The sequence below is a fragment of the Carlito syrichta genome, unplaced genomic scaffold (genome assembly GCF_000164805.1).
Source record: "Carlito syrichta isolate Samal-C Ts95f unplaced genomic scaffold, Tarsius_syrichta-2.0.1 Scaffold301854, whole genome shotgun sequence".
In the NCBI taxonomy this organism is placed as follows: domain Eukaryota; kingdom Metazoa; phylum Chordata; class Mammalia; order Primates; family Tarsiidae; genus Carlito; species Carlito syrichta.
Window position 1 is genome coordinate 215,206 of NW_007245950.1, and position 26,642 is coordinate 241,847.

The window sequence follows — 26,642 nt, forward strand, 5'->3', positions numbered from 1 at the left end:
GCTGGGCTCTCCCGGGCGTCGCCGAGCCGGGGGCACCTGCGACTGTGACGCGCGGGTGGTCGGCGGGGGCCCCGCTGCCGAACACCACGGTCCAGTGCCCCGCGGGTTCCGTGCCCCCCTCGGGTGAGTACTCGTTTCCTTGCTCGCGTTGGACGAAGCCCGACCGAGGAGGGAGCGCAGCGGTCGTACGACTCGACCCAGTTCAAGTTGGTCATCACGAACGTGGCTTGGGTTAAACCTTTCCGGACCGTCGGGTTCTAAGTTCGCTTTTTTCTGCTGTTGGAGCATTTCAGTGAAAAAGTGTGTGGAAAGTACTAGAAGTCAAAAACCTGCCCTCCCTCCGAGGCCACCGAGTGCCTCGTGCCGCTGCTCTGGGACTCCTCCAGCAGAGTTTTAGAAAGTTTCACATCATCTAAGTTACCTGGGCGAAACGCTGCTTTTTTGTTGTCGTTGTTGCTAAAACTGAGGTAAACGTTGGCTTTCTGATGACCCTGGAGAGTTTGCAGTTTAGGCGCAGTGAAGTTGAGAACGGGTCCAGTTCTGCTAATTCATGGGACTGCACGTGAGGCTGCTGTGTTCCCCAGAAGATATTTTCTGGGGATAATGATTCGGGAATAGATGGGCAGTGTCAGAGTAATCCTCTTCAAATACGAGTTGGTGAATTTGAAATGTGTGAGTGTGCTAAGGAAAAAATGGAAATAAAAAAAAAAAAGAAAGTTCCCTGGGGCTTTTTAGGTGAATTCGTCAAAACAAAAGCAGACCTATTAAATGGCTCCTATTATAATTGCTTTCACTTTATTTTTAGGGAAAATGAGGTCATATTAGGAACTTCTTACACTTTCATTTTTCAGGTTAAAACATTAGTTAATTGAAAGTGAGCCTGTTTTTTTTCCAGATTAAAAAAAAAAAAAACATAAACCTAAAACGAGATATTGACATAACGCCTTTTAAACATTATAGTAGTAAGTGACATGCTTATTGTTATTTCTTGGTGTTAACCCCGAGTGTTTTACATACTGGCATCATTACTTCACCGTAAATCTTCAAAATTAACTTCTCTCTTTAAGGTGTTTTCATATGTATATGTATTTTATTATTTTTTAATTAGGCAGGACAGTAATGAAAGACTGTGAAACTTAATACAACTGTTTGCCCAAGAGCCCAAGTTAGTTTCACTTTCAGATGTTTTTATAGTTGAGACTGGTTAGCTGGAAGGAGTTTAAGCTTCAGCTTGTGAAAGTAAATTCATTTTTCTGAAAGTATGTTAATTTTCTAATAAATGAGCATTTTAAAAATGTGTTCATATGTTATTTTTAAAATGTCTTTTCTAAGCAAATGGATCTAGGATTGCCATAACTTAGTTTAAAAAACCTGGGGTTTCTAGAGTTTCATTTCCCAGTGAAGTTGAATACTATCCCCTTCCCCAATTTGGGAAACTAAAACCTTGGAAAACTACGTTACTTTAGAAATAACCCTTTTCTTTATCTTTTCTACAAGTGGATATTTGAATGTACATTGTACTGTTTAAAAAGCAACATTTGCCGTGACAGATGATCCATAAACTCATAGTTCCTTTGAGGTGTTTTTCATTTTTCTGCTTAAGTTGGGTGGTGGTTTTGTGGGCAGCTGGCAGATTTTCAACATTTTATTTATCAAGGCATTTTGAAAACAGAAGCAGGCAGGGCCACTTGTTTTATGATAAACAGGAATTGTTTCTACTTCAGTAATTTCTTTACCAGACGTTTTAATTGGTAAGAAAAAAATATATTTATGAGTGAAATAAAAACAAATGAATTGTTTGGAGCACTTTTCAAAATGCAGCCTTGTGAGAAAAACTAAACAATATGATTTTCAAAGGACTTAATCTTTTGTTAACTTCTCAAAATTAATGAAATTAGCACTACTGAGTGTAAATGGCTTGTAAAATGTTTTGCTAATTATTCCTCACTACTCTGTGATGAAAAACTGATGGTAGTCATCCAAGTTCAAATAATCAGTGATGCAGAAAGAATGGGAGTTCATTGCTTCTGGCGTGTTTGAGCTCTGAGCTTGATTAGCAGTTGGTTTTGAGTCTGTGCTGTGTTCCAATAAAAGACATAATAACTGATTATCAATAGGAAGAGTGAACTTGTGCTTGTCATCAGCAGTAGGAGAGACGAATTTGTACTCAGACATATACATACATTCATCTAATTTGTTGTGAAATGCATATAGGACAGTCTGACTTCACTCTCATCTTCATCTTCCCAACTAATGTTTGGTGGTTGCATTTATTTCACAAATACTTGATTTGCCAGTTGCTGGAGATACAGTTCTGAATTAGATGGATAAGATTCCTGATCTTATGAAACTTCAATTGTAGTGTTAGGGGTGAGGTAGACAAATAAATACAGTGTTTTCAAATAGTGGTGTTACAAGAGCAATAAAACATGAGAATGTGGAACAGAGAGAGCTGGAGTTTGAGTGGAAGGGATTTCTGAAGAGGTGACATTTGTGCTGAGACCTGAATGAGGTGGGAGGAGTCAGTCATTTGGAGATCTGGAAGAGCAAATGGAGAGGCTCAAAGGCTGCAGTGAAGTTGATCTACTCTTTTGGGTAAGGATGGAAAACGCATGTGAGTAGAGAACAGTGAGTGAGAGCATGGGTGACACAGGATGCAGGTAGAAGTGGAGAGGTGTCAAATGCTGGGCTTCGGAGGCTACATTAAGAAATCGATTCCAAGTTCAAATAGAAGCCATTGGAGAGTTTTAAGCAGAAAAGAATGCTGTGATTTAATTTAAGTTTTAAAGAGGGTATTTAATTGAATCTTTGCTGCTGTCACATTGTTTTATGTAACACTAAGGGAAAAATACTGTCAATTAAACTGATATGCTATTGATTTTAGGAAGCATCGCAATTTTAAAGTCATCAAAGTATAAAAATTTGTGTATCTTAGAATTGTTGAAAATATGGATTAATGATAAGGAATTACTGTATCCTATCCGGTGAGAATTTTAGCCATTAGAAATCTATAAACTAGGCATTCAGTGATAAGAACTAATAATTTTGATTATTTTCTCAAACTTTGCCCTCCTGGGGTTATTAACTAAATTCTATGGTCATACTATGTACCTTGTATATGTTCCAAATGTATTTTGGAAGGGAATGGTAATAGGTAGCTCTCACTATCCTTATCCATCTTTCTTGGCAGTTCTGATACCCGATTTGCAATTACATTGAACAACAAGGATGCCCTCACTGGAGATGAAGAGACCTTGGCTTCATATGGGATTGTTTCTGGGGACTTGATATGTTTGATTCTTGAAGATGCCATTCCAGCACCTAACTTACCTTCATCCACAGATTCAGAGCATTCTTCACTTCAGAGTAATGACCAACCCTCTTTGGCTACCAGCTCCAATCAGGCCAGCATACGGGATGAACAACTGAGTGGGTCATTCCAAGGACAGGCAGCCCAATCTGATGTCTGGAATACTGGCGATATGGTGCGTATTAAAGACCAAGTTATGAAACAGAGTAGGTGGCAAGTCATGTTGAACACTTCTGTACCAGTCAGGATAATTATCACCAATAGCCTGCAGATTATATTCTTATAGAACATTTTTTTTTTTTTTCAGTTGGAGTCTTACTCTGCCACCCAGACTGGAGTGCAGTGGGCACTCCCTGCCACCGCAGCCTTGACCTGCTGGGCTCCGGCGATCCTTCTGCCTCAGCCTTTCAAGTAGCTGGAACTACAGGCGCGTGCTACCACACCTGCCTAATTTTTTGATTTATTGTAGAGATGAGGTCTTGCCAAGTTGCCCAGGCGGGTCTCGAACCCGCAGGCTCAGGCAGTCCACTCACCTCGGTCTCCCAATACGCGGGATTACAGGCTGAGCCACCAAGCCCGGCTTAGAACATTTTTTTTAACTGCTAGACTCCTGTACCAATATTGGGCTGCCATTCTAAAGTACCAAGTTTTTTACCTATTCATTTTGTTTAGATACTCCTTCAGATAAATTACCCCTTGACTTATATTGTGGTCTCTAAGGTTTGCTTCTCTGGTCTTCTCCACCCCTTACGGCTATATATGTAGTCTGGTTATTTCCAAATGATTTGCAGGACATTTATACCCGGAGTTTTAAATTGTCATTGCAGACTCTATATGTCCAACATACATTTGGAAATATTTGTGCTGATATTCTCTTCCCAAACCAGGTACCCTTCTCTGATTGTCACTGGCATGACTGTTTTCCTGTGGCTTTCGACTCCTTGTATCCAATCCATTTCCAAACCTTGTCCATTTCTCTTTTCCATTTCAGGATTCTAGTGTCAATGTCTCAATTTACTTTTGTGGTTTATCTTCTTCTTATGGCTTTTTGATTCTGCTGTTCTCTTGCTCTTCAGTAACTCTGTCTCATAGATAAACTTGTACTTGTATTTTTTGAACTGAAAAAGAACAGATACCTCTAGTTCAATCCTGCCCTTTTGTGATGTCTGTCCTTCGGTACCTAGTATTCAAGGCTTTCTGAAAAGTTGCCCACCCAACCTTTCCAGGACTAGATTCTATTCTTCCCTCCTATAAACCATCATCTACAATCAGACCAGACTCCTTATCACTTCCCTCCACAAACCAGCACATTCACCTGCCTGCATGTTCATGTGCATAGTCTGGTGACTGCTTTCCTGTCTTTCTTCATCCACACTGAAACCCATTACCTTTTCTCCCTCTCCTATCTATGCTTCTGTCCATCTTCCAAGGCTTTTTTTTTTTTTTTTTTGAGTTGGAGTCTCACTCTGGCTCCCAGGCTGGAGTGCAGTGGCATGCTCCCAGCCGCCGCAGCCTCCACCTGCCGGGCTCCGACCATCCTCCTGCCTCAGCCTTCCAAGAAGCTGGAACTACAGGTGTGCGTTACCATGCCTGGCTAATTTTTGATGTATTGCAGAGACGAGGTCTCACCAAGTTGTCTGGGCGGGTCTTGAACCTGTGGGCTCAGGCAATCCATTTGCCTCAGCCTCCCAAAGTCCTGGGATTACAGGCTGAGCCACTGAGCCTGGCCTTTCCAAGGCTCTTGCCGGTCATAGCCCAGTAGTTTTCTTTACTTTCTGTGTATTAATTTCTTTATTTTCTTCTGCATGTCTCATTATTTATCCCATCTTTTAATTTCTTGAATGGCCCAAATGATCACTTTTATGAATTTTAAATACCAATACGTATGCCATCTTGTTAATTGTTCTGTGTGTGTATGCTTATTCCATCAACTTAATTTTTTTTTTGTGTTGACCTTAAACATTTATGAGTATAAGTGTTCATGGTACCTGTTGTGGATTAAGTGTAGACATATTAAAAAATACTTTTTTTTAGAGACAAAGTCTCACTCTGTCACCCAGGCTAGAGCGCAGTGGTGTAATCATAGCTCACTGCAGCCTCAACTTCCTGGGCTCAAGTGATCCTCCTTCCTCAGCCTTCCAAGTACCTGTGACTACAGAAGTGTGCCATTGATCATGCCTGGCAAATTTCCTTAGTTTTTGTAGATTCAGGGTTTTTGCTAGGTTGCCCAGGCTGGTCTCGAACTCCTGGCTTCAGTCTTCCTGCCCTGGCCTCCCAAAGTGCTGGAATGACAGGTGTGAGCTACTGCACCTGGCCAAAAAATACCTTTTAATAGTTTGGTAAATTGTGGAAATCAACTATGTCCAGATATGTGGATTTTAATTTATTTTATAAATTATTATTATTTGAGTGGAATTTCACTCTGTCACCCAGGCTGGAGTGCAGTGGCATGCTCATGGCTCACCACAGCCTCAACCTCCTGGACTTAGGCTATCCTCCTGCCTCAGCCTCCTAAGTAGCTGGGACTATAGGCGTGTGCCACCATACCTGGCTAATTTTTCTTACTTTTTGTAGAGATGAAAACCAGCCTAGGCTGGTTTTGAACTCCTGGGCTCAAGTGATCCTCCTGCTGCCTTGGCCTCAAAGTACTGAGATTACAGGCATGAGCCACTGCGCCCGGCCAAAAAATACTTTTTTAATATATTAGTAAATTGTGAGAGGTCATCTGTGTCCAGATAGGTGGGTTTTAATTTATTTTAGAAATTATTGTTTAATCTGTGTGTTTCTGCCTCAAATAGTTAACCAGGGGAATACTACAATTTAAGTTACATTTCTGAGTCTTTCTTGTTGAAGGACTTGTTCAGAGATAAGTTAGGTAGAAGAGCCCCTTCCCTTTACTTTTGTGTACTGTTAAAATTGTCCAGTAAGATGAAACTTTTCATCATATATTATGTGGTACTTTACTAGTTTTCGTTTAGAAAATCTTGAGAAATTAATGTGGTCTTAAGTTAGTTATTTTAGTTCTAAAAGCATATTGTTTTGTATCCTAAGATTTGCGTAGGGTGACAATAAAATCTTAGTAATAAAACAGCTTGAAATCTCATAAAAATGCTTTGAATACTGGAAACGGTACACTGTGCTAATTCAATGTTTAATGGAGCATTAGAAATGAAAGATAGATGGGTAAAAGTTGAAACCATAGAAGATAAATTTTGCTCTTGTAATTAAGTATAAATTAATTTTCTTATTTCATTGTATTTGAGAATCCATCCAGTACCTGTTCAGTCATTAATAAGAAACAGGGATAACATGTATCAGATCCTAATATTAGCTATAATGCATTTTAGTCCCTTGTTTTAGTCTTTTGTAAATGACATATGGCAAAATGATCTGCTTAGTACTCAGCTTTTTTTTTTTTTTCATTTCCACACATCTGAAGAATATGATAAATATTTGTATCAGAATAGCTCAGAGAATGTCAGTGATTTTCATGCATAGGAGTAAGGTTTCACAAGACATCAGGGGATTCTGATGTCTCCTCATGTGCTTATTAGCTTGGGGTTAGCCTTTTTTCCTCTTTTTTTTGGTCTGAGTCTCACTCTGTTGTCTAGGCTGGAATGCAGTGGCATGATCATGGCTCACCGTAGCCTTGACTGGCATGCCACTACACTGGGTTAATTTTATTTTTTATTTTTTGTAGAGACAAGGTCTCACTATGTTGCCTAGGCTGGTCTAGGACTCCAGGGCTCAAGCAGTTTTCCTGCATTGGCCTCCCAAAGTGCTGGGATCACAGGTGTGAGCTGCTGGGCCTGGCCAGGGTTACCCTTTTATATTTTTTTCATATATATTCAGTCCCACACAACTGTCAATAAGTGATAAATGGCCAACAGTTGGGCATAATGGTGAAGGAACAAGGAGTCTGTATTCCATAATTTAGCTTTATGTAAGTGGTTTTTAATATAATTTGCTCAAAAAGTATGGAAATGATTTTTTAGGTAGTATGAATTGAAACAAGTTTTTAATAGAGGACACTCAGAGAAATGCAGGAGGTGAAATTGGCCTCCAGGTTTTAACAAGATAATTTGAATCTTTTCTATAAGCCATCAGGACTTACTTAGTTCCTCAGAGATTTTGGAAGAACAGCTATCACCTCCAGCTCCTTACATTCCTCCAACTTTTTGTATGTACTTTGTAATTTTAATTTCCTCTGCTTCTTCTTTAATGGAAATATAAGCTTAAAAAGAAGAAACATGTGCTTTGCATTAAGAGTTGAGCACATGCCTAGAGAACAAGCTTTCTGAGAAAAATTAATATAGGTAATTTAGTTTTATTGAAGCAGCTTATTACATCTAAAAGCCTGAACTTCAGTTTTGGAGATCCGAGTTCATTTCAGATTTTTATTAGCTGGTAGCCTTGACTGCATTATTTAATCTTTCTAAGTTAAAATTATAGCATCTATAAAAAGGCAATATCGTTTGCCTTTCCTATTTTATAGGATTGTTGTAAGGCACAAATGAGAAAACATCTTGCAAATAAAAACATGGACAGACTTAGAGGCTATAATACTGAGTGATCGATCACAGAAACAATCGAGTGTCACAGCAGACCTTGAACAACTTCATAATACTATAAGAAAGGAATTGGCAGTAGTGGGAAACTGCTGGGGGGTCACATCTCATCAACAAGGGTACCTGCATAATGAACATTTGTATGCCTAACCCTGAATTGTACCCCACATATATAGAATAAAAAGTTAAAATAATTTTTAAAAAATGATAAAGTTGTAAGATAGAATTATGAGTCCGTTAGCATTTGTTCAACAAGCATTTATTGAATACCTACTATGTGTCAGGTATGTAATGGGGTTACAGAAGTGGGTGACATGTAGTCTGGTTTTTCATAAGCTTGCAGTCAGGAAAGGATGCAGATAATCTGAAAATTACAACGTGATAAGTGCAATTAGCACAGCCTTTGCAAGGCAGTGTGATGGTCTGTATTGCCTTTGTTGAAGAGGTGGGAGTTAGAGAGGACTGACAGAAAGTGAACTTGATAATGAATCAGAGATGCATTTGGACTTAGTTTTGTGGGCCTGCATTTCTCCAAGTGTCCTCTATGAAAAACTTGTTTAATGAGTTTGTAAGTGTTATAGGGATGCTGAGTGTTGAGGAAGGAGGATAGTGTTTTTGATTCAATGTTATGTACACATGATTATTACTATACTTTTTAGAGCTTTTATGATGCTAAAAGTATATTTTGTGACTACGGAGGGTGAGGTTAATTGACTGGGCACATAGCATTTTCCACACTTTTTTTTATGTAGACCAACTTTTTTTTCCTAAGAAAATTAAGGGACAGTTAAGGGAAATGCTGTTTTCAGTGTTGGGGAAATGTTGGTATATTTTAAGCTGGGACATAGGATATAACTAGATTCGTAATTGTCAAAAAACTGACAGCAATGAGAGGAACAGAAGACAAAGTGGAGGCAGGCATGCTTGCAGGGGAGGCTATTGCTGGAGATCAGGAGATAAAGGATGAATGTAAAGTGCCAATGGAGTAGGAAGGAGCAAATGTTAGAGATATTTAGGAATTACTTTCTGTGGAACTTTAAAGACTGGTCAGATTTGGAGTGAGGGTTAGGAAGGAGTCTTAAGTTGATTTCCAGATTTTTGGCATATCAGTTAGAATTAATAGAGGTAGGGAATTCAGGATGGAGGTGTAAGTTGGAGGCTTTTTTACTTATGAGGTCTTGCTTAAAATTTCTCCCATTTCTGAACCCAAGGATGTGCTTTGGCTGAGCACTAATCTCAGTTCACTTTAGGATACAAAATGTACTGTGTACAAATAAGTTTTTTTAATGACTTCATTGTCTTTTGTTATCCTTTTCAGGCAGAGCCTAGTCAAAATGTTGAAGCTGAGTCAATTCAGGATGTTGTGATTATGGAAGAGGTCACAGGTTTCTATCCCTCAGAACCCATGCTCTGCAGTGAATCAGTGGACGGGCAAGTGCCACATTCGCTGGAGACCTTATATCAGTCAGCTGACTGTTCTGATGCCAGTGATGCTTTAATAGTGTCGATACATCTTCTTATGTTGGAGTCAGGCTACATACCTCAGGTAAGTGCTGCAAGCAAAAACCAGGCATATTTTTGGGATAAAAACTTCCCATTGGGAAAAAGGATGTATCAGTATCAATAAATACCACTAGGGTGTTGTGTTGTTCTAGGGGACATCATAAATCTAGCAAACCACTTGAATGTTCCCTTTCAGGGCACATAAAGAGATTGTTTTTGATTATACAGACTTATGCAAGCATAGATTTTTCGGATATGTGTGTTTTCTTGAAGTTTTCCATTCAAATTGCACGAAGAAGCAAATAAAGAGATGGAATATATACTGAGATATGATTGATCATTTGAGAAGTGGTTTTCAGGAATCACTATGTCCTTCCACATCTTCTTTGAATATTAGACTAGACAATAAATTACATAGGATTAATGTGTGAGGAAGAAAACGAGACTGCATTGTCTGCTTGAATAGAAAAACGCCAGGTGGAAGATGTCAAACATTATTATTGCACAACATAAATGAATGAATCTGCAGTGCATATCGATGACTATTTCACATTATCACATGTTAGAAAAATATAATCCAAAAAATTTTAATATATTTGTCATAAATAAGTTCCTCAAAGTCCAAATTTCCATTATAAGTCAAATATCATTATAATAAAATAATTGGTTCCAGCGCTTTTCTATTTAATATGAAGTGATTAGTTTTTCACTACTTAGTAAAAACATCCGGTTGCTGGTAGGTGATCTGTGAGATGTCTCCAAGTGTGAAGCGTTAAATGTGTTTGAGTATTGAATGTAAAATGTCATGATAGGCTGTGCTAAGCACTCAGTAAATGTTCCCTTCCCTCTTTCCTTTTTTTCTTCCTTCATTTCTTTTTGTCAGTTTTTAGTTAGTATAATAGAGGTGATGGCAACTGTGACTAATAAAGACAAGAGATTATATGTGATAATATGTAGATAAAGTCTGTTAATGAGAATGCTTTGGGCATGACCAGGCAGCTGACAGGTTATGTTATTTTTTATGTAATGGCTCTGTAAAATGCCAGTAACTTAATAAGATTCAGTTAGGAAGAGGGATACTGCTATTATGCTGTAGTTGCTTATCTTCATTCATTCATTCAGTCACTATTTGATAAGCATTTACCAATGTCAGGTGCCGTGCTTTGTCCCTGTTCTCAGCTTGTTTATACATGTGATCCCTGCGCTCAGTTTGCCCATAGTCTGGGAGTGGCAAAGATAGACAAGTATATAAACCACTATACTGTATCAGTTAAGTTCTAGAAGAGACATTTCCATATCTAGGATGTCAGGAATTCACAGAGGAGAACATTTAGAGTAGAGCTTCTCAAACTTTAATATGTTTAGGAATACTTGAGGATCCATTCAAATACAAATTCTGATTTAGTAAATCTAGAATGGAGCTTGAACTTCTGCATACTCCTCCACAATACTGATGCTGCTGGTCTGTGGGCCATGTTATAGGTTAAAAAGATATAATTTCATGATCATTATACACCTGCAGCATGCCATCTTCTGAGCTAGTAACTAGGGTATAAAAATATTGGGGAATTCCTTGGTTTTAGGGAGTCTAAGTAAGACAAATAAAAAGATAATTATAATGTATAAATAACACAGATAAAACAACATAGCAGAAGTATGTAACAGTAGAAATAGAGGAGAATGCTAAGGGATGAAAGAGGGAATGATGAACAGGATTTTTTTTTTTTTTTTTTTTTGTAAAAGGCTTTACAAAGAAGGTGGTATTTGACCTGGAGTCTTAAGTAGCCATATGACTTTTCTAGATGGTGAAGTGAGTAGTTGTAGAGAGCAATCACTCCCTATTTCTATGATATAATTTTACTTTCTTGAGCAAAAATTTTGATTAAAAATGTTGCAATATATTATCCTCCATTAATACCAGTATTAATGATATGATACATTTTATTAAGGGGACTATATGGAATGCTTATTTCTAAACAAGTTTTAGGGGTCTTTTGGATTTTTAATCTTTTTGAGAGTAACACCTTTCTTCATTATTTGTTTTCGTTTCATTTCATTCCCCAGGGGACTGAAGCCAAAGCAGTGTCCATGCCAGAGAAGTGGAAGTCTCGTGGTGTGTACAAGCTGCAGTACACACACCCTCTCTGTGAGGGCGGCTCTTCTTCTCTCACCTGTGTGCCTTTGGGAAACCTGGTCGTCATAAATGGTGATTGGACAGCATAGTGATGGTTGCCAGTTTATGGATACTCACATGATTCTTCCCAGTGTTTTATAGCCATTGTAGTGATTGCTATCCTGACATAGTTGTGATTCTTTCTCAGCTTTATTTATTTAACTCCCAGATCACTGTTAACATATGTCTGAAAGATATAGCATATGATGTCGATGTTTAGGCCAGCTGCCTTTACTCTTGGGGCAGCCATTTTCTTTTGATGTCTTAGCCTTTGTAATATTTTGCTCTAGGGGAGTTGTAATAATAAGAGTAAAATGAGCCTATTACACATGCACTCTTTAAAGAATACTTTTTCTTTCTTTGTGCTTGTGGGTGACTTTGTTTTTGTTTTTTTAACGAAGGCCTTGCACTGAGCGATGGAGACATAGAGCTGGGGTCACCATTTATATAGTTTGGCATCTCTGTGACCCACAGTTTTCAGAAATAGTGCTATGGGTTCTGAGGCCTTAGTGTGTGTTTTTTGCAACATCCCCCCACCAGCAACCAACAAGTCACTCTGAATAAAGAGTTTCTTTTTCTATTTCACTTCTTTAACATTAAGAAATTTTGCTGGGAAAGCAGTACATTTATTTATCTTTGTATTTTATTTGAGCTCAGATGCCACTTTGGTCCATACCAGCCCCTAGTGGTCTATAGAGTGGTTTCATAATCACACACACCGGACATCCATTCAAGTGACTAGGAGTTTTCTTTTTTTAATTGTGTTTTGTTTGTTTGTTTTAAAGTTTTATCCTTTTAGCTAGTTAAGAGAGTTTGGAAAGATTAGAGTGACTGCATTTTTGCTTATTCAGTGTAAATTTTTTTTTTTTAGCAAAGGCAGTTGCTTTGATACCTTAGGTCAGAGATTTTTAACATGTTTTGCAGTTTCTGGTTTCTGCTGAGTTGGAAGTTGGGGATAATCCCTGTTACCGCTTATACCTTGAGCAGCAACATGTTTATCTGTTTGATTTGTTCAGGTCTTGTGCAAGATTGTGCTTGAAAATCTTTTTTCTGCTGTATTTTATTTTGAAAGCAACTGATTTATACTGTCTTAATCTTTAAAATGGAGGATAGCTCTAGGTTCCCTCTTATGACATTGCTGCTTTTTTTTTTTTAATCACTAGAATCTTTGAAATGTTACTGAAAAACCTAAAAATTTCAACTCTAACAGCTTTGGTGGTACCCCACACTTGTCAGGACATGTGCGCACAATGTCTTCAACAATTCATCACAGTTAGCAAATGTAGCTTTTAGTTTGGCATTCTTGTCTACAGAGTGTCAACAGTTTCTGCCTTCATCTATTCATTGTACTACATGACATCATAATTTGCAGGGCTGAAGCTACCAAGTGGTAAATGTGAAGCGGTAATTTTTGCCTTATGTTCTCATAAAAGCACCTAATGACGTGTGTAATAACCTCTATTCACTAGTTTCAGGATACTAAATATAAAAAGAGTAGCTGTTAAATGTCTTGAAGATTTCTTAATTTCTGATGTTTTGTTTCTTTACTATTTTTGGTAAATCAGCTACTTGCAGACTTGGGTGATAGCCAGCCATTCCAGGCTTGATTCTTTGAAAAGAAGCAGTGTGTCCTTCCATTTTTTTCTTTATCCAAGGCATCCAGCTTGGTGCACGTGTGCATAAGCACATCACTGGCTCTTTCATGGAATGAGATGAAGTGTGCCTTTGTAGACATGATTAAAGTTGAACCCTCTGGTGATGTCAGGAATAGTGGTCTCTTGGGCCAAGAGAGAGATGGTGCTGTGAAAACTAGCAGGATTCTTTTAATGAACAAGGGAAGACTCATTGCCAAGGGTTAAATAAAAAAATAAATGGAATTGTTAGTGACTTCTTTAGAAATAATGATTTTATTGTGTTTAGTTACCCCCTGTTAACCTTGTTGCATATCTTTCAATTACTAATAAGCTACTGCTGGTAATACTTAATGGATTTTATATAAAGGATGCTTACTGTAGTTTTTAAAGATGGTGATGTAGAGTGATTTTGCTTCATGTGATGCAGGGTTTACACTTTTGACCTTGCTGTGAGAGAAAGAAATAGACAAAGAGCAGTTTGTTGTGTATATTGGGGACAAGGAAATGCAGTCCCATACTAAAAAGGGAAGGCAGCTGATGAAGTGACAAAATTGTTTATCATCTCTTATTTACAGCTACACTAAAAATCAACAATGAGATTAGAAGTGTGAAAAAATTGCAGCTGCTGCCAGAATCTTTTATTTGTAAAGAGGAACCAGGTAATGTAATGTAACTATGATTTAACTTTTGGGATAAAGCTTTGGGAGATTTGCTTTAAAAAAACTGAAAGGTAATATTCAAAAGATTGGAGATTTCTAAATAAGATTAAAGCAAATTCATGACAATGTTGTCTACTTAAGAATGCAAAGCTTTGAAAGAAAGAACGCAAAGATTTTGATTAGAATTTGATCAGTTTGTTTCCTGTTTTTCTTAGGGTCTTAGAGTGCTGAATTATCTTTATGCTGCTATTATGAAATAACACCTGTAATTTATCACATTCTGTTGATACTTCATAGTTCCTGTATTAATTTTTGGAGACCTTTCTGGCATTGTATGTAACCAATATGGAGAGAATTTGTGTTTTGTGACCTTATTGAAGATTACTGAAGGAAAAACTGCACTCAAAGTGTTCGTTTAAATCTATATAAATTTGATTGTTATTTGATGCAGATTGAAACTTTGCATTCTAGGTATGGTTTTGCTTAAATTCTTTTAAATTATTCATAGATGCAAAAAAGGCAGATTTTCATTTTTATTGTTTTCATTAGACCCAAATCGTGAGAGGCATTTCTAGGTGATCGAAGGAGAAGGAATGGGATGAAGAGAGGAAATGACATCTTTTAAGTGCTTGTTTTGTGTTGGACTTGTGCCTTAGCTCCCCGTTTCCTCATAGTAAACTTAGAGGTCCTGATGGGAGTGCTGTGGTATCCTGGGGAGGTTGCATTTACAGCATTCCTTTGAGGAAGGCTGGCTAGATCTAGATTGTTGCTTTGAAGGCCTAGAGACTTATTCTTGTTTGTTTCTAGGGCAGATCAGCCCTAAAAGACTGACTTATACTAGCTAAAACTAATAGTAAAGGCAGACAGCAGAATACATATTTATAATGGTCTCTGGTTGGGCATAGAATCAGAATCTGGGCATTAGCTGAACTCAACTTTTAATGTCAGACTTGACCAGTATTTCTCAATCTTTTAAAAATTATCATTCCCTTCAGGGGCCTTTGCAGATTTTTTTTTTTCCAATTCACTCTCCCTAAGAAAAATTTTAATACCACAAATATAAGATATATTTATATATTGTGACCCTTTAATCACAAACCAGTGTAATAGATAGGATTTTTTTTTGCCCTCCAAGGACTAGTTTTTGCCTCTTTGGGGACAATTTTACCCCTATAGAGAATGCATGAACTAGACTGATAAATTGGTAAAGATGGTCTTTTACCATTAGGATGAGAACAACTTGAAATTCCTTGGCTACAACACTGTACTTAGCACCATATAAGAGAGGCTCTTGCTATGGGGAGTGGAAATACTCTACAGTAGTAGAGGTTTTAATTCTGCCTTTATAGATCAGTAAACAGGCCCAGAAGAGGTTAAGCTAGTTCAGGCTCACAGAGCTAATAAATGGTGGGATTTAGGATTGCAATAGCTTTGACTGACTCCTAGCCTTTTAAAAACAACTTTTGGCCAGGTACAGTAGTGCACTCCTGTAATCCTAGCACTTTGAGAAGCTGAGCCAGGAGAATCACTTGAGCCCAAGAGTTTGAGATCAGCCTGGGCCCATAGCAAGACCTTGTCTTTACAAAAACCAAAACAAAACAGAAACAAAAACACAAAACACCTTTTGTAGAAATGTAGTTTAGATTCCTATTCTTTATCTGGTTTCTGTTAAATAGAAAGGAAATGAAAGGGAAGAAGAAAGTTAAGTCTTATATATTACAAGTTTATGACTGTTGTAATTAAGTATTTTAAAGTCTTAGGAATATGCTGCTCATTTGGCAAGTCATTTTAACGAATTTTTAAAAATAATTATGATATAGTACCTAGTAACTAACTAGGCACTGTTATTTATCTTTTTATTCTTAAGTTTCTAATTGAATACTTATATAACAGGTTGCTGGAGGAAAACACTTATTTAAAGAAAATTGGTCTTCATGCTTGAAAAAAACCCTTGAGGCAAATTGATTTTTAAAAATATCTTGACATCAGATTCCAACTCAATATTACAACAAAGATTTAGAGTTTAGCTGCATATCTTTTTTTGTTCCAATAATCAAATTATAATGAGTGTTTTATTTGTTATAAGTAGTGAAATTCATATATATGGAAAGGGGAGGGAGCAAGCATAAGCTGCCTACCAATATACTAGTCACTGTGCTTGGAGCTTGATATTTTGACAGCTCTTCTCTGGTATCGTAGTGGTGTCTGCTTTAAACAAGTGAGCAAGCAGGTGAAGATCAGAGGGGTAGGCAATTTGTCTAAGGTCATACCTTTGGTAAATAGCAAAACTGAAGTGGGAACCTTAGGTGCAACTTGGCAGTGCCTCTGTACATTAATGTACATATGAATCATCTAGGGATTTTATGAAAATACAGGTTCTGGTTTAGTAGGTCTGGAGGTCTGAGATTCAGTTGTTCTGAACGGTTCTCAGGTAATGTCAGTTCTGGTGTTCTATTGACTGCACTTTGAGTGGCAGTGTTGTGGCTAAAAGTGAACACTTTGGAGCCAGACAGACTTAGGTTTGTACCCTGCTCTGCCACTTATTATGAGGCCTTGGACAGGCCCTCTATACCTTGACCTGTTTTTATTTTTATTTATTTTTAATTTTTTTTATTTTAAAGATTTGGGATACAGTTTAGGATTTAGGGTTAGGTATACAAATGCTCATTATGCAGGTATCCTTGTTGATGAGGTATGCCCCCCCCCGCCCTTGGCAGTTTCCCTCAAATGCCAATCCCACCCCGCCTCCCCTGGCAGTTTCCCACTACTGCCATTGTCTGTTTTAAAATGGGGATAATAGTACATGTCTTTTACTTAGGTTAGAAATGATTATACAGGCTTGAAAAATACTTGATGCAGTTGCTGAAACATGGTCATCGTGTGATGAATGCTTTTATATTACTAGAATCTAAGCTCTACAAAAGTAGCTCCCCACTGTGTCCCCAGTGCTCAGAACAGATTGGAAGATATTCAGTAAATCTGTGTCATATGTATGAATCTCACACAAGTTTTTCCCATAGTTGCAGCCTATGAGCTGTATAGGTTGACTATAGCTCTGCTAACTTGATATCGTGGAATTTTTAGCTTTACATACAAGATTCAGTTTCTCAGAGTCATGCACTGTACTTCCTCTTATACTAGTGACATATTTATCTTTGTGAATTATTTGAGAATATTTACTACTTTGATTTGATTTTGCAGAAGTAAGAGACAGTTTTTCCACTTGATTTTTTGTTTTGATTTTTCATTAAATATTCTAGGGGAAAACGTAGCTAAGATATACAAAGATCTTCCGAAGCTCTCCCGCCTCTTCAAAGACCAGCTGGTGTATCCTCTTCTGGCTTTTACCCGACAAGGTGAGAGATGCTAAATTATTCCAGTTTGAATGGCTGCAAAGAATAGTAAGTGTACTTAGTATTCTTGGCCACTCTGTGACGTCTAACCTCCCTCTTTTTTCCCTGTAGTGACTAAGCTTAAATGTGAGTTCTTTAAATGTAACTTACTTCCTTGTTGTATTTCTGTACCATTTATATATATTTTTATTGTAGTCTTTTCCCAGTGTATCATAATTGTTGATATGGTTTCTTTCCACCTAAGGTTGTGAATACCTCGAAGGTAGGGAATGTGTCTTACTCAAGTTTTTGTATTCTTGTGGCCTAGCATTGGGTCTGGTCCATAATAGATGTTCAGTAAATATATAAATAAATGATATATAATCTGCAAATTGGATCTAAGGTATTTGTTTTTTTTAAATCAACGTTTTTTGAAGACTCTATGCCAGGCACTTTGTTGGATGTCTTACATCTGTTCTTATTTATTGCCAATAACTTAGAAGTAAATTTTATTATACTCATTTTATAAATGATGAAATTGTATTTCAGTGAGATTTATAATTCGCTTAAGATCCTTGTATTAGTTTTTTATTTGTGTTGCTGTAAAAAATATTTTAAAATCTCAGCAACTTAGGGTGAACTTTTATTTCTTTTTAAGTTTCTTATTTCTTTTTATATTTTATTTTAAAGATGTGAGGTACAATTCAGGATTAGATATACAAGTGGCCGGGCTCGGTGGCTCAGCCTGTAATCCTGCGCTTTGGGAGGCTGAGGTGAGTGGATTGCCTGAGCTTGCAGGTTTGAGACTTGCCTGGGCAATTTGGCGAGACCTCATCTCTACAATAAATCAAAAAATTAGCTGGGCATGGTAGCACGTGCCTGTAGTTCCAGCTACTTGGAAGGCTGAGGTGGAAGGATCGCCGGAGCCTAGCAGGTGGAGGCTGTGGTGGTCGGGAGCGGCCATTGTACTTCAGTCTGGGTAACGGAGTGAGACTCCAACTCAAAAAAGAAAAAAATAGATATATAAGTGGACAGTGTACAGGTAAAGTTTGGACCTCCCTTTGGTCCTCACTTCGCCTGGTTTGAGATCAGGTACCCTTTTTGTTGTTATGTGCCCTCCCACCACCACCCTGGCAGTATTCTGCTACTGCCAATCCCTTTCTTATAGTATTATGGTAAATGTTCAGGGTCCGCTTATGAGTGAGAACATGTGGTACTCAGTTCTTTGTTTCTGTGGTAGATCACTGATATCGTAATAGACTCTAAATTCATCCAAGTTACTGTGAAGTCCATATGTTTGTCCTTCTTTATGGCTGCGTAATATTCCATCATGTATATGTACACTTTTTTTTTTAATCCAGTCCAGTTTTGATGGGCAGCATGGTTGGTTCCATGTTTTTGCTACTATGAATAGTGCTGCAGTAAACATGCATGTGCAGGTATCTTTTTGGTAGAATGAGTTCCTCTGGCTGTATTCCTAGTAGGGAGATTGCTGGGTGGTGATTTCTAAAAGAACAAACATTTATTTCTGACTCATGTACATGTTGTTTGTGGGATTGCTTTGGCTGAGGGAGTGGTCTTTATCCAGGACATGAACATGTGGTGGGGGACAAGAGGGCCAGTGGGCCAAACATGAGTTGGTTCACAGCTTTTGCTCAGAAATGGTATATGCCACTTCCACTCACATTTCATTGGACAGATCAAGTCAAAAATGGCCAAACCTGATGGTAGTGGGGTGGGAAATATAATTATAGTACAGGAAGTGAGTAAGAACCATAATATAGTATATATCACAATTCTCTAGCTAGTAAGTAATTTCTGACTTACACAAATAGATATGTGGCTTTTATTTGCTATCTGTATGTAGAGAAATAAATTTGGGGACTGAGGTTGCTGACGTCATGACTATTATTACCATAGTCGTCATCTTTAGTTGGTAGTGAGGGAAGGGGAATAATATGAATTTTAAAATCCTTCGCTCTGTCTTTGTTGGATACTGATTATCTTTGCTAGTGGAGAATAGTATCACAAATTTTGGAAGAAACTATTAATCAAAAAATAATTTTCACTTGACTTTGAAACATACTGTTTTTGTGTCTTTTCCTTTCTTGGCTTTGTTTCTGAATGTATTTATCTTCCTATAGCCTGCTAGACATCAAATGATAGTAATTGCTAACACTTGAGTGCATATGCATGAATGTGCCAAACATTGTCCTAAGCGCTTTATACGTAGTAACACGTTTACTCTTAAAGTAGGTGGTATGTAATACTAACCCATTTTATAGATGAGGAAATTGAGTTAGAATTTAAATAAGTCATTCAAAGCACACATTAATAACTGACAGGAAGCCAGTTATAAAAGTCAATGGAGTATTTACCTTCTATAGTTGAATAGAGAAATTGTTGTTGTCTTGAGACAAAAGAGGTTGTTGGCTGGTATTGAGCAATTGTTGTAGTATTTGACCTGTATTAAAATGCACTTGTTTTTCTAATAAACATAAAGGGAATAAGGGCCTAGGCGTCTGTGAGTTTTAGTAGTAATTATAGTCAACCTCGGGTTAAAAATTTGTTGTAGATGATGTACTCTTGCATAATTAAGATTACCATCTAATTTTTCACCTTCTTAGAAAGGAACGAAGTTGCAACTTATTGACTATGGGAAATAGCCAGATGCTCTTTACTCAGTAATAGCTGTTACTTCTCTTTTTTCCTTTTTAGCACTGAACCTACCAGATGTATTTGGGTTGATTGTCCTCCCATTGGAGCTGAAGCTACGGATCTTCCGACTTTTGGATGTTCGTTCGGTCCTGGCTTTATCTGCAGTTTGTCGTGACCTATTAATTGCTTCAAATGACCCACTTCTGTGGAGGTGTTTATATTTGCGTGATTTTCGAGGTAATTTCCATAATGACATGTTAACAAGAAAGGGTTTCTCCATGGTCTTAATTACTTACCTTACCAAAAGGTGTTTAGTTATAGTCTTTTTTGTTTTTTGAGTTGCAGATGATCATAATGAGTAGGCTTACAGAGATTCTAAGCTTCATAGACCTTTGCCTGTGTCCTGAAAACTCTCCCCATTCATTTTTGTTTTCTCCACAACACTAATTGCTCATTAGATTGAGAAGATTATTTTGGGATAGGAAATAGAAGTAAGACAGGTTTATTCTCTCCGTAAGGGCCATCCTCAGTATTTGACTTAGAAATGAGCTGGCATTTCTACACGAATTCCATGATTGAGACCAGTGTGTTGGTTGAGTCTTGCTCACCTGTGCCATGTTGCTGGGCAGCTTTATTTCTGTATAGTCACATTATGGTGACCAGGTGACCATTTTGGCAGTGATGACAGTAGAACTTGTGCATCAGAATTTCCTGCTACGAGGCCAAAGCCTGATTGTGGAACTTCTTTTCTGCCACCACTGTTTTGCTGCATATAAGAGTTTTCAAATTATTGTTTGGCAGTGAGGTAGGTCATGAAATGGGTTACATTACAAAAAACAAAACAAAACAAAAGAACCACAATGGAAAAATCAGTATTTATTTTATAAATAGTATTCTTATTAATAAAGTAAGAACAAACTTCTATTTCAGTTATGTGAATACTGTGTTGCAATGTAAACGTTGTATGTGGTTCACATCAAAACAGGTTTGAATGATAATGCCATATATGGTGTTAACGTACTATCTCAGCAACTGTAAAAATCTGGTGAGTGGATTCCTCCCTTTTTTTTTCTTTAAGAGTAACGTAGGTCATTTGGATTGTTAAGAAATTAGTTTTTTTTTCTCTTAAAACTTCAAAATGTAAGAAGTGTAAATGACCTGGTTTGTTCTTTTCCTCCTCTTTGATTCCTAAGGTCCTCCCTTTCACTTTATTTATGCTCTTGAATCCAAAGTTTAAAATGCAATTTTGTCATAATTGGCAGCAAGTAAGCGTCATCTCAAATAGGAATTAACAACAACAACAAAATAGTCAAACAAAAAAGACAAAGTGACTAACATGTGGAAGAACTGACAAAGAAAGAGCAGGCTATGATAAAAATACTCATAAAAGGAGCAAACACCCTTTCACCTAATATATTAAAGTTCTAGTTTAAAATCCAATCAGTCTGTACCTAATTTCCAGATTGTGGTCCACAAGTTCATTTATAAGCTGTTCAGATTTTATAATGAATTTTCCTGTAGATATAATTATGGAGCTAGAGCTTTTATAAATCTTATTTCGCTCTAATGTAGTATGAGGAGACATCATCATCTTTTATGCAAACTCTTCCTTAGACTTACAGTTGAACAGATTCCTCTTTCCTCGTTTCACATATTTCAAATAAATAAGTACATTAAAAAATACGTAGTCATGGTCATACCCTTGATAGTTGCATCATTCAAAACATGGTTGGGATGAAATAATCTAACCCAAATAAGAAGAAAGCCTGAGTCAGCTTGACCTCCAGTAATGAAGGTGGGCTGTGATATAGAAACTCAGAGGTTGTTAACCCAGAGGTTGTAACATGAGACGGGAATTAGAAGCAGCTGACACACCTAGATGAGATTAGGGGAGAAGATGGGGCATGGGACCAGCAACCACATAACTCTCCACAGTCTCTGACGGACCACTGCATTGAATTACTACATAGCACAGAGCAGTGATGATTACCCTTAACCATCAAGAAGGGGTTTGAATTAGATTCAGGAAAGTACAAATGATAACAGTGTGTATTTTACAAATAATTTGTGATTTTTTTTCTTATGCTTAATGAGTAAGTTTCACTTTTTTTTCTTAGGACAAAAACCCATCATTTAATGCTGGATGAATGAAGAGTTTTTGAATCATTTTTGTTTTTCCTTTGTAGATAATACTATTAGAGTTCGAGACACAGACTGGAAAGAAGTAGGTATTTTTAAATATCATGGCTACTATTCATAACAAAAATAACTGGTGAATTAATATATTAAGGATATATCTTTACTTTTATGCTGTAATAAAATCTGTTTTTATTTAATTTGCTAAATTTCAGCAAGTGAGAATATTTTCAGCTTTTACTTCAGACTTAGTCCTTATTTTCTTCTAATTACACAGAAAATAAACTAATTATTTTTCATCTTTACATAATATAAAACAATCTTGTTGCAGAACAGATGCTAGAGTAGTCTTCAGCTGTTCAACTGAGTAAGAATCGTACATTATGAAAAGAACAAATTGTGTCGTTTTGTTTGCAGTTGACTACCATAAAAGACATTGATAGGACTGAGAAAAACTCCTTGGAATGAAGGAACGGAGAAGAATAAAATTCAGTGAAAGTCTTGAAATATGTGAAAAATGCACAATAATATTCTTAGGAATATAGCCTATCCTCTAAAATAAGTATCTATTTTAAATTGAAATCCATTAGATACATAATTTAGGTGAAAAAACAATTTCAAGTCCTGTCCCCTTCACCACTACCTTCATATTTTGTGGCATGACTTTTTCAACAAATATTTAAATTTTTCATTTTCAAAGTAGTCTAACTTGTTATCAGCATGGAAATTCTAGATTGCAGTCTTGAAAGCACATGTCACTCCTTTGAATTCATTGTTACTTCAGATTAGCACAATTGCTTGGTTGCAATGTGGGTAAAGAATAGAGTTCACTTGATATTACATTTGGAGCTGCTGCCTTATTTATGCAGCTAGAAACAGCAGAAGTTCTCTCCTGTGCATTGCTTTCTTTGCCTAGATAGTGTGGGAAAAGAAGAGACACGGGCATACCTTGTTTTATTGTGTTTTGCATTGTTGTACTTCATAGACATTGCAGTTTTTACGAATTGAAGGTTTGTGGCAACCCTGCATTGAGCAAGTTTTATTGGTGCCACTTTCCAACAGCATGTGTTTACTTCATGTCTTTGTGTTGCATTTTGGTCATTGTCACGATATTTAAAACTTTTTCATTATTACATCATTGTTTTAGGGCACCACAGACTGTGCCCACGTAAGTAAGATGCCAAACTTGATCGATAAGTGTCTGTGTTCTGACTGGCCTTTCTCCCGTCTCTGTCTTTCTCATCAGGCCTCTCTGTTCCCTGAGAAAAAAAAATATTGAAATCAGGCCAGTTAATAACCTTAAAGTGGCCTCTGAGTGTTTCCATGAAAGGAAGATTCACACACTTCTCACTTTAAATCAAAATCTAGAAATGATTAAGCTTAGTGAGGAAGGCATCTCAAAAGCTAGGCCTCTTGGACCAAAAAGTTAGCCAAGCTTTAAATGTAAAGGAAGAGTTCTTGAAGGAAATTAAAAGTGCTACTCCAGTGAACATGTGAATGATAAGAAAACAAGACTTATTGCTGATAAGGAGAAAGTTTGAGTGATCTGGATAGAAGATCAAACCAGCCACAACATTCCATTAAGCCAAAGCCTAATCCAGAGCAAGGCCCTTTATTCTCTTCAATTCTGTGAAGACTGAGAGAGGTGAGGAAACTGCAGAAGAAAAGTTGGAAACTAGTAGAGGTTGGTGTGTGAGGTTTAAGGAAAGAAGCTGTCTCCATAACATAAACATGCAAGGTGAAGCAGCAAGTGCTGATGGAGAAGCTGCAGTAAGTTATCCCGAAGACCTAGCTAAGATCATTGATGAAGGTGGCTTCACTAAGCCACAGATTTTCAGTGTAGGTCAAACAGCCTTCTATTGGAAGGAGATGCCATCTAGGACTTTCGTAGCTAGAGAGAAGTCAAGGCCTGGCTTCACAGCTTCAAAGGACAGACTGACCCTCTTGTTAGGGGCTAATACAGTTGGTGACTTTTAATGCTTAGTGACTATTTTGAAAATCCTGGAGTACTTAAGAATTATGCTAAGTCTACTCTGCCTGTGCTCCATAAATAAAACAACAAGCAGGCACAGTGGCTCACACCTGTTATCCCAGCACTTAGGGAGATGGAGGTGAGAGGATTGCCTGAGACTAGGGGTTGAGACCAGCATGGGCAACTTGGTGAGACCCCATTTCAACAATAAATAAAAAAATTAGCTGGTCATGGTGGCATGTACCTGTGGTTCCAGCTGCTTGGAAGGCTGAAGTGGAAGGATTGCCTGAGGCCAGCAGGCTGAGGCTGTACTTTAGCCTGGGTGACAGACTCCAACTCAAAAAAAAAAAAAAAAAAAGAATATTTGGGCTTCATGGTAGGAGGTGAAAATATCCACATTAACAGGAGTTTGGAAAAAGGTGATTCCAGCCCCCATGAATGACTTTGAGGGCCTAAAACTTCAGTGGAGGAAGTACATATGTGATGGAAATAGCAAGAGGACTAGGATTAGAAGTAGAGCCTAAAGATGGAGCTGAATTATTGCAATCTCATGATAAACTTATGAAATTGAGAAGTTGCTTCATTTAGAGGAGCAAAGTTGGTTTCTTGAGATGGAATCTTCCTGGTGAAGATGCTGCGAACACAGTTGAACTGACAACAGAGAATTTGGACTATTATGTAAATTTAGTTGATGAATCAGTGGTAGGGTTTTTTTGTTTTTTTTTTTTGAATTAGAATCTCACTCGGTTGCCCAGCCTGGAGTGCAGTGGCCGCTCCCGGCCACCGCAGCCTCGATCTGCTGGGCTCCAGCGATCCTTCCGCCTCAGCCTTCCGAGGAGCTGGAATTACAGACATGCGCCACCACACCCGGCTGATTTTTTTGATTCATTGCAGAGATGAGGTCTCGCTGCCCAGGTGGGTCTCGAACCCGCGGGCTCAGGCAATCCACTCACCCCAACCTCCCAAAGGCGCAGGATTACAGGCTGAGCCACTGAGCCCGGCTAGTGGTAGGGTTTTAAAGGATTGATTCCAATTATTATAATTGAAAAGTTCTGTGGGTAAAATGCTGTCAAACAGCATCGCATGTTACAAAAAAATCTTTCTTGAAGAGTCAGTTGATGCAGCAAACTTCATCGTTGTCTTATTTTAAGAAATTACCACAGCCACCCAAACTTTCAGCAAACTTTCAGCAGCCACCACCCTGATCAGTCAGCAGCCATCAACATCCAGACAAAGCCCTCCACCAGCAAAAAGATTACAACTCACTGAAGCCTTAGATGGTAGTTAGGATTTTTTAGCAATAAGGTATTTTATAATAAAATATGTAAATTGGTTTTTTTAGACTTAATGCTATTGCACACTTAAGAGACTACAGTATAGTGAAAACAACTTTTATGTTTATGTGCACTGGGAAACCACAAAATTTTTGTAACTTTATTGCAGTGGTCTGGGACCAAACCCACAGTGTCTCTGAGGTATGCCTGCAGATCTATACAGTGAAAGCAAATTAGATGTCAGGAAATATCCAGATCACTCACCGTGTGTGTGTATGTGTGTGTTTTTTTTCTACAGCTGTACAGGAAGCGGCACAAGCAAAGAAAAGAAGCCCAGAGAGGCCGGCATGTAATGTTCCTGCCGTCGTCACCCCACCCCATTCCATTTTACCCCAACCCCTTGAGCCCCAGGCCCTTTCCTCCCAGCTCCCTCCTTCCTCCAGGAATTATTGGGGGTGAATATGATGAAAGACCATCACTGCCCTATGTTGGGGACCCAATCAATTCACTCATTCCTGGGCCTGGGGAGACCCCCAGCCGGTTCCCTCCACTGAGACCACGTTTTGATCCAATTGGCCCATTTCCAGGACCTAACCCCATCTTGCCAGGGCGAGGTGGCCCCAATGACAGATTTCCCTTCAGACCCAGCAGGGGTCGGCCAACTGACAGCCGGCTGCCTTTCATGTGATTGCCTTGAGATCTCACTTCTGGAGCTCCATTTGCTTTTGGTTTTGTTTTTAAAACTACAGACATCATCTCCTTGGGGTGCTGATCTCTAGTGTTATTTTCTGATTGTGGTGGTGAGAAATGCACTCCCAGGTATTTTTCAATAGACATATTTACAGCTCCAGGGGTGGTAGGGCCTGAAGGTTACTCTGTGACAAGGCTGCCTTGGGAATAGTGGCCACTGCTTTCCCTGCTCTGGTTTCCTCTGTAGAATAAAGGCTGTTTCCTGATGATGTTCTGCACCAGATTAAAAAGAAGTGTAAATTGCACAGGAGTCTTGGCTTTTATTATAGAAAGATATGTAATATTCAGAACAGATCCATAATGTTACTTGGACATTTCAGAATGATCAGGAACCTACTGAGTGCCAGTAGATACTAGTTATGGTAGGGGCTTCTGGTTTTCTTTAGTGTATTCTATCTCTATGGAAAACTTGATTTGTGAAATGAATGAAGGCAGAGTTTGCTTGCACTGGACTTGGGGTGGGTAGTTTGGATGCCTAGCAGGTCAGTCCACCTCCTTCCTCCCTCTGCAGCTCTCTCTCAAGTTCTGTGGGGACCTTCCTGGGCTGTGAAGCAGCTCTGTTTGAAGGCCGTGTGGTTCTAGGGACTCCTGTTTGTGGCTCCTAGGGTGAGATTGTCATGGTTTTATTTTCTTTGTGTTTTGAACACTTAGTGCCTACTTTGTGCAGATTATA

The 26,642-nt window shown here is 38.1% G+C and overlaps 1 protein-coding gene across 2 annotated transcripts in view; it reads left to right on the forward strand.

Annotated features, from left to right (window-relative positions):
* The window catches only part of FBXO7 (F-box protein 7), a 26,576-nt gene extending 362 nt beyond the window's left edge, over positions 1-26,214 (forward strand). The window contains exons 2-9 of one of the 2 annotated variants that reach the window (XM_008055445.2): positions 3,191-3,485; positions 9,197-9,424; positions 11,446-11,587; positions 13,764-13,847; positions 17,108-17,203; positions 19,898-20,074; positions 22,024-22,061; positions 25,518-26,214. In XM_008055445.2, coding sequence (XP_008053636.1) covers positions 3,191-3,485; positions 9,197-9,424; positions 11,446-11,587; positions 13,764-13,847; positions 17,108-17,203; positions 19,898-20,074; positions 22,024-22,061; positions 25,518-25,907 — 1,450 coding nt within the window. In that variant the 3' untranslated portion in view covers positions 25,908-26,214. Of the gene's footprint in view, positions 1-3,190; positions 3,490-9,196; positions 9,425-11,445; positions 11,588-13,763; positions 13,848-17,107; positions 17,204-19,897; positions 20,075-22,023; positions 22,062-25,517 lie in introns of both variants that reach the window. The other variant, XM_021711079.1, reaches the window with a different exon arrangement.
* Positions 26,215-26,642: the final 428 nt, after the last annotated feature.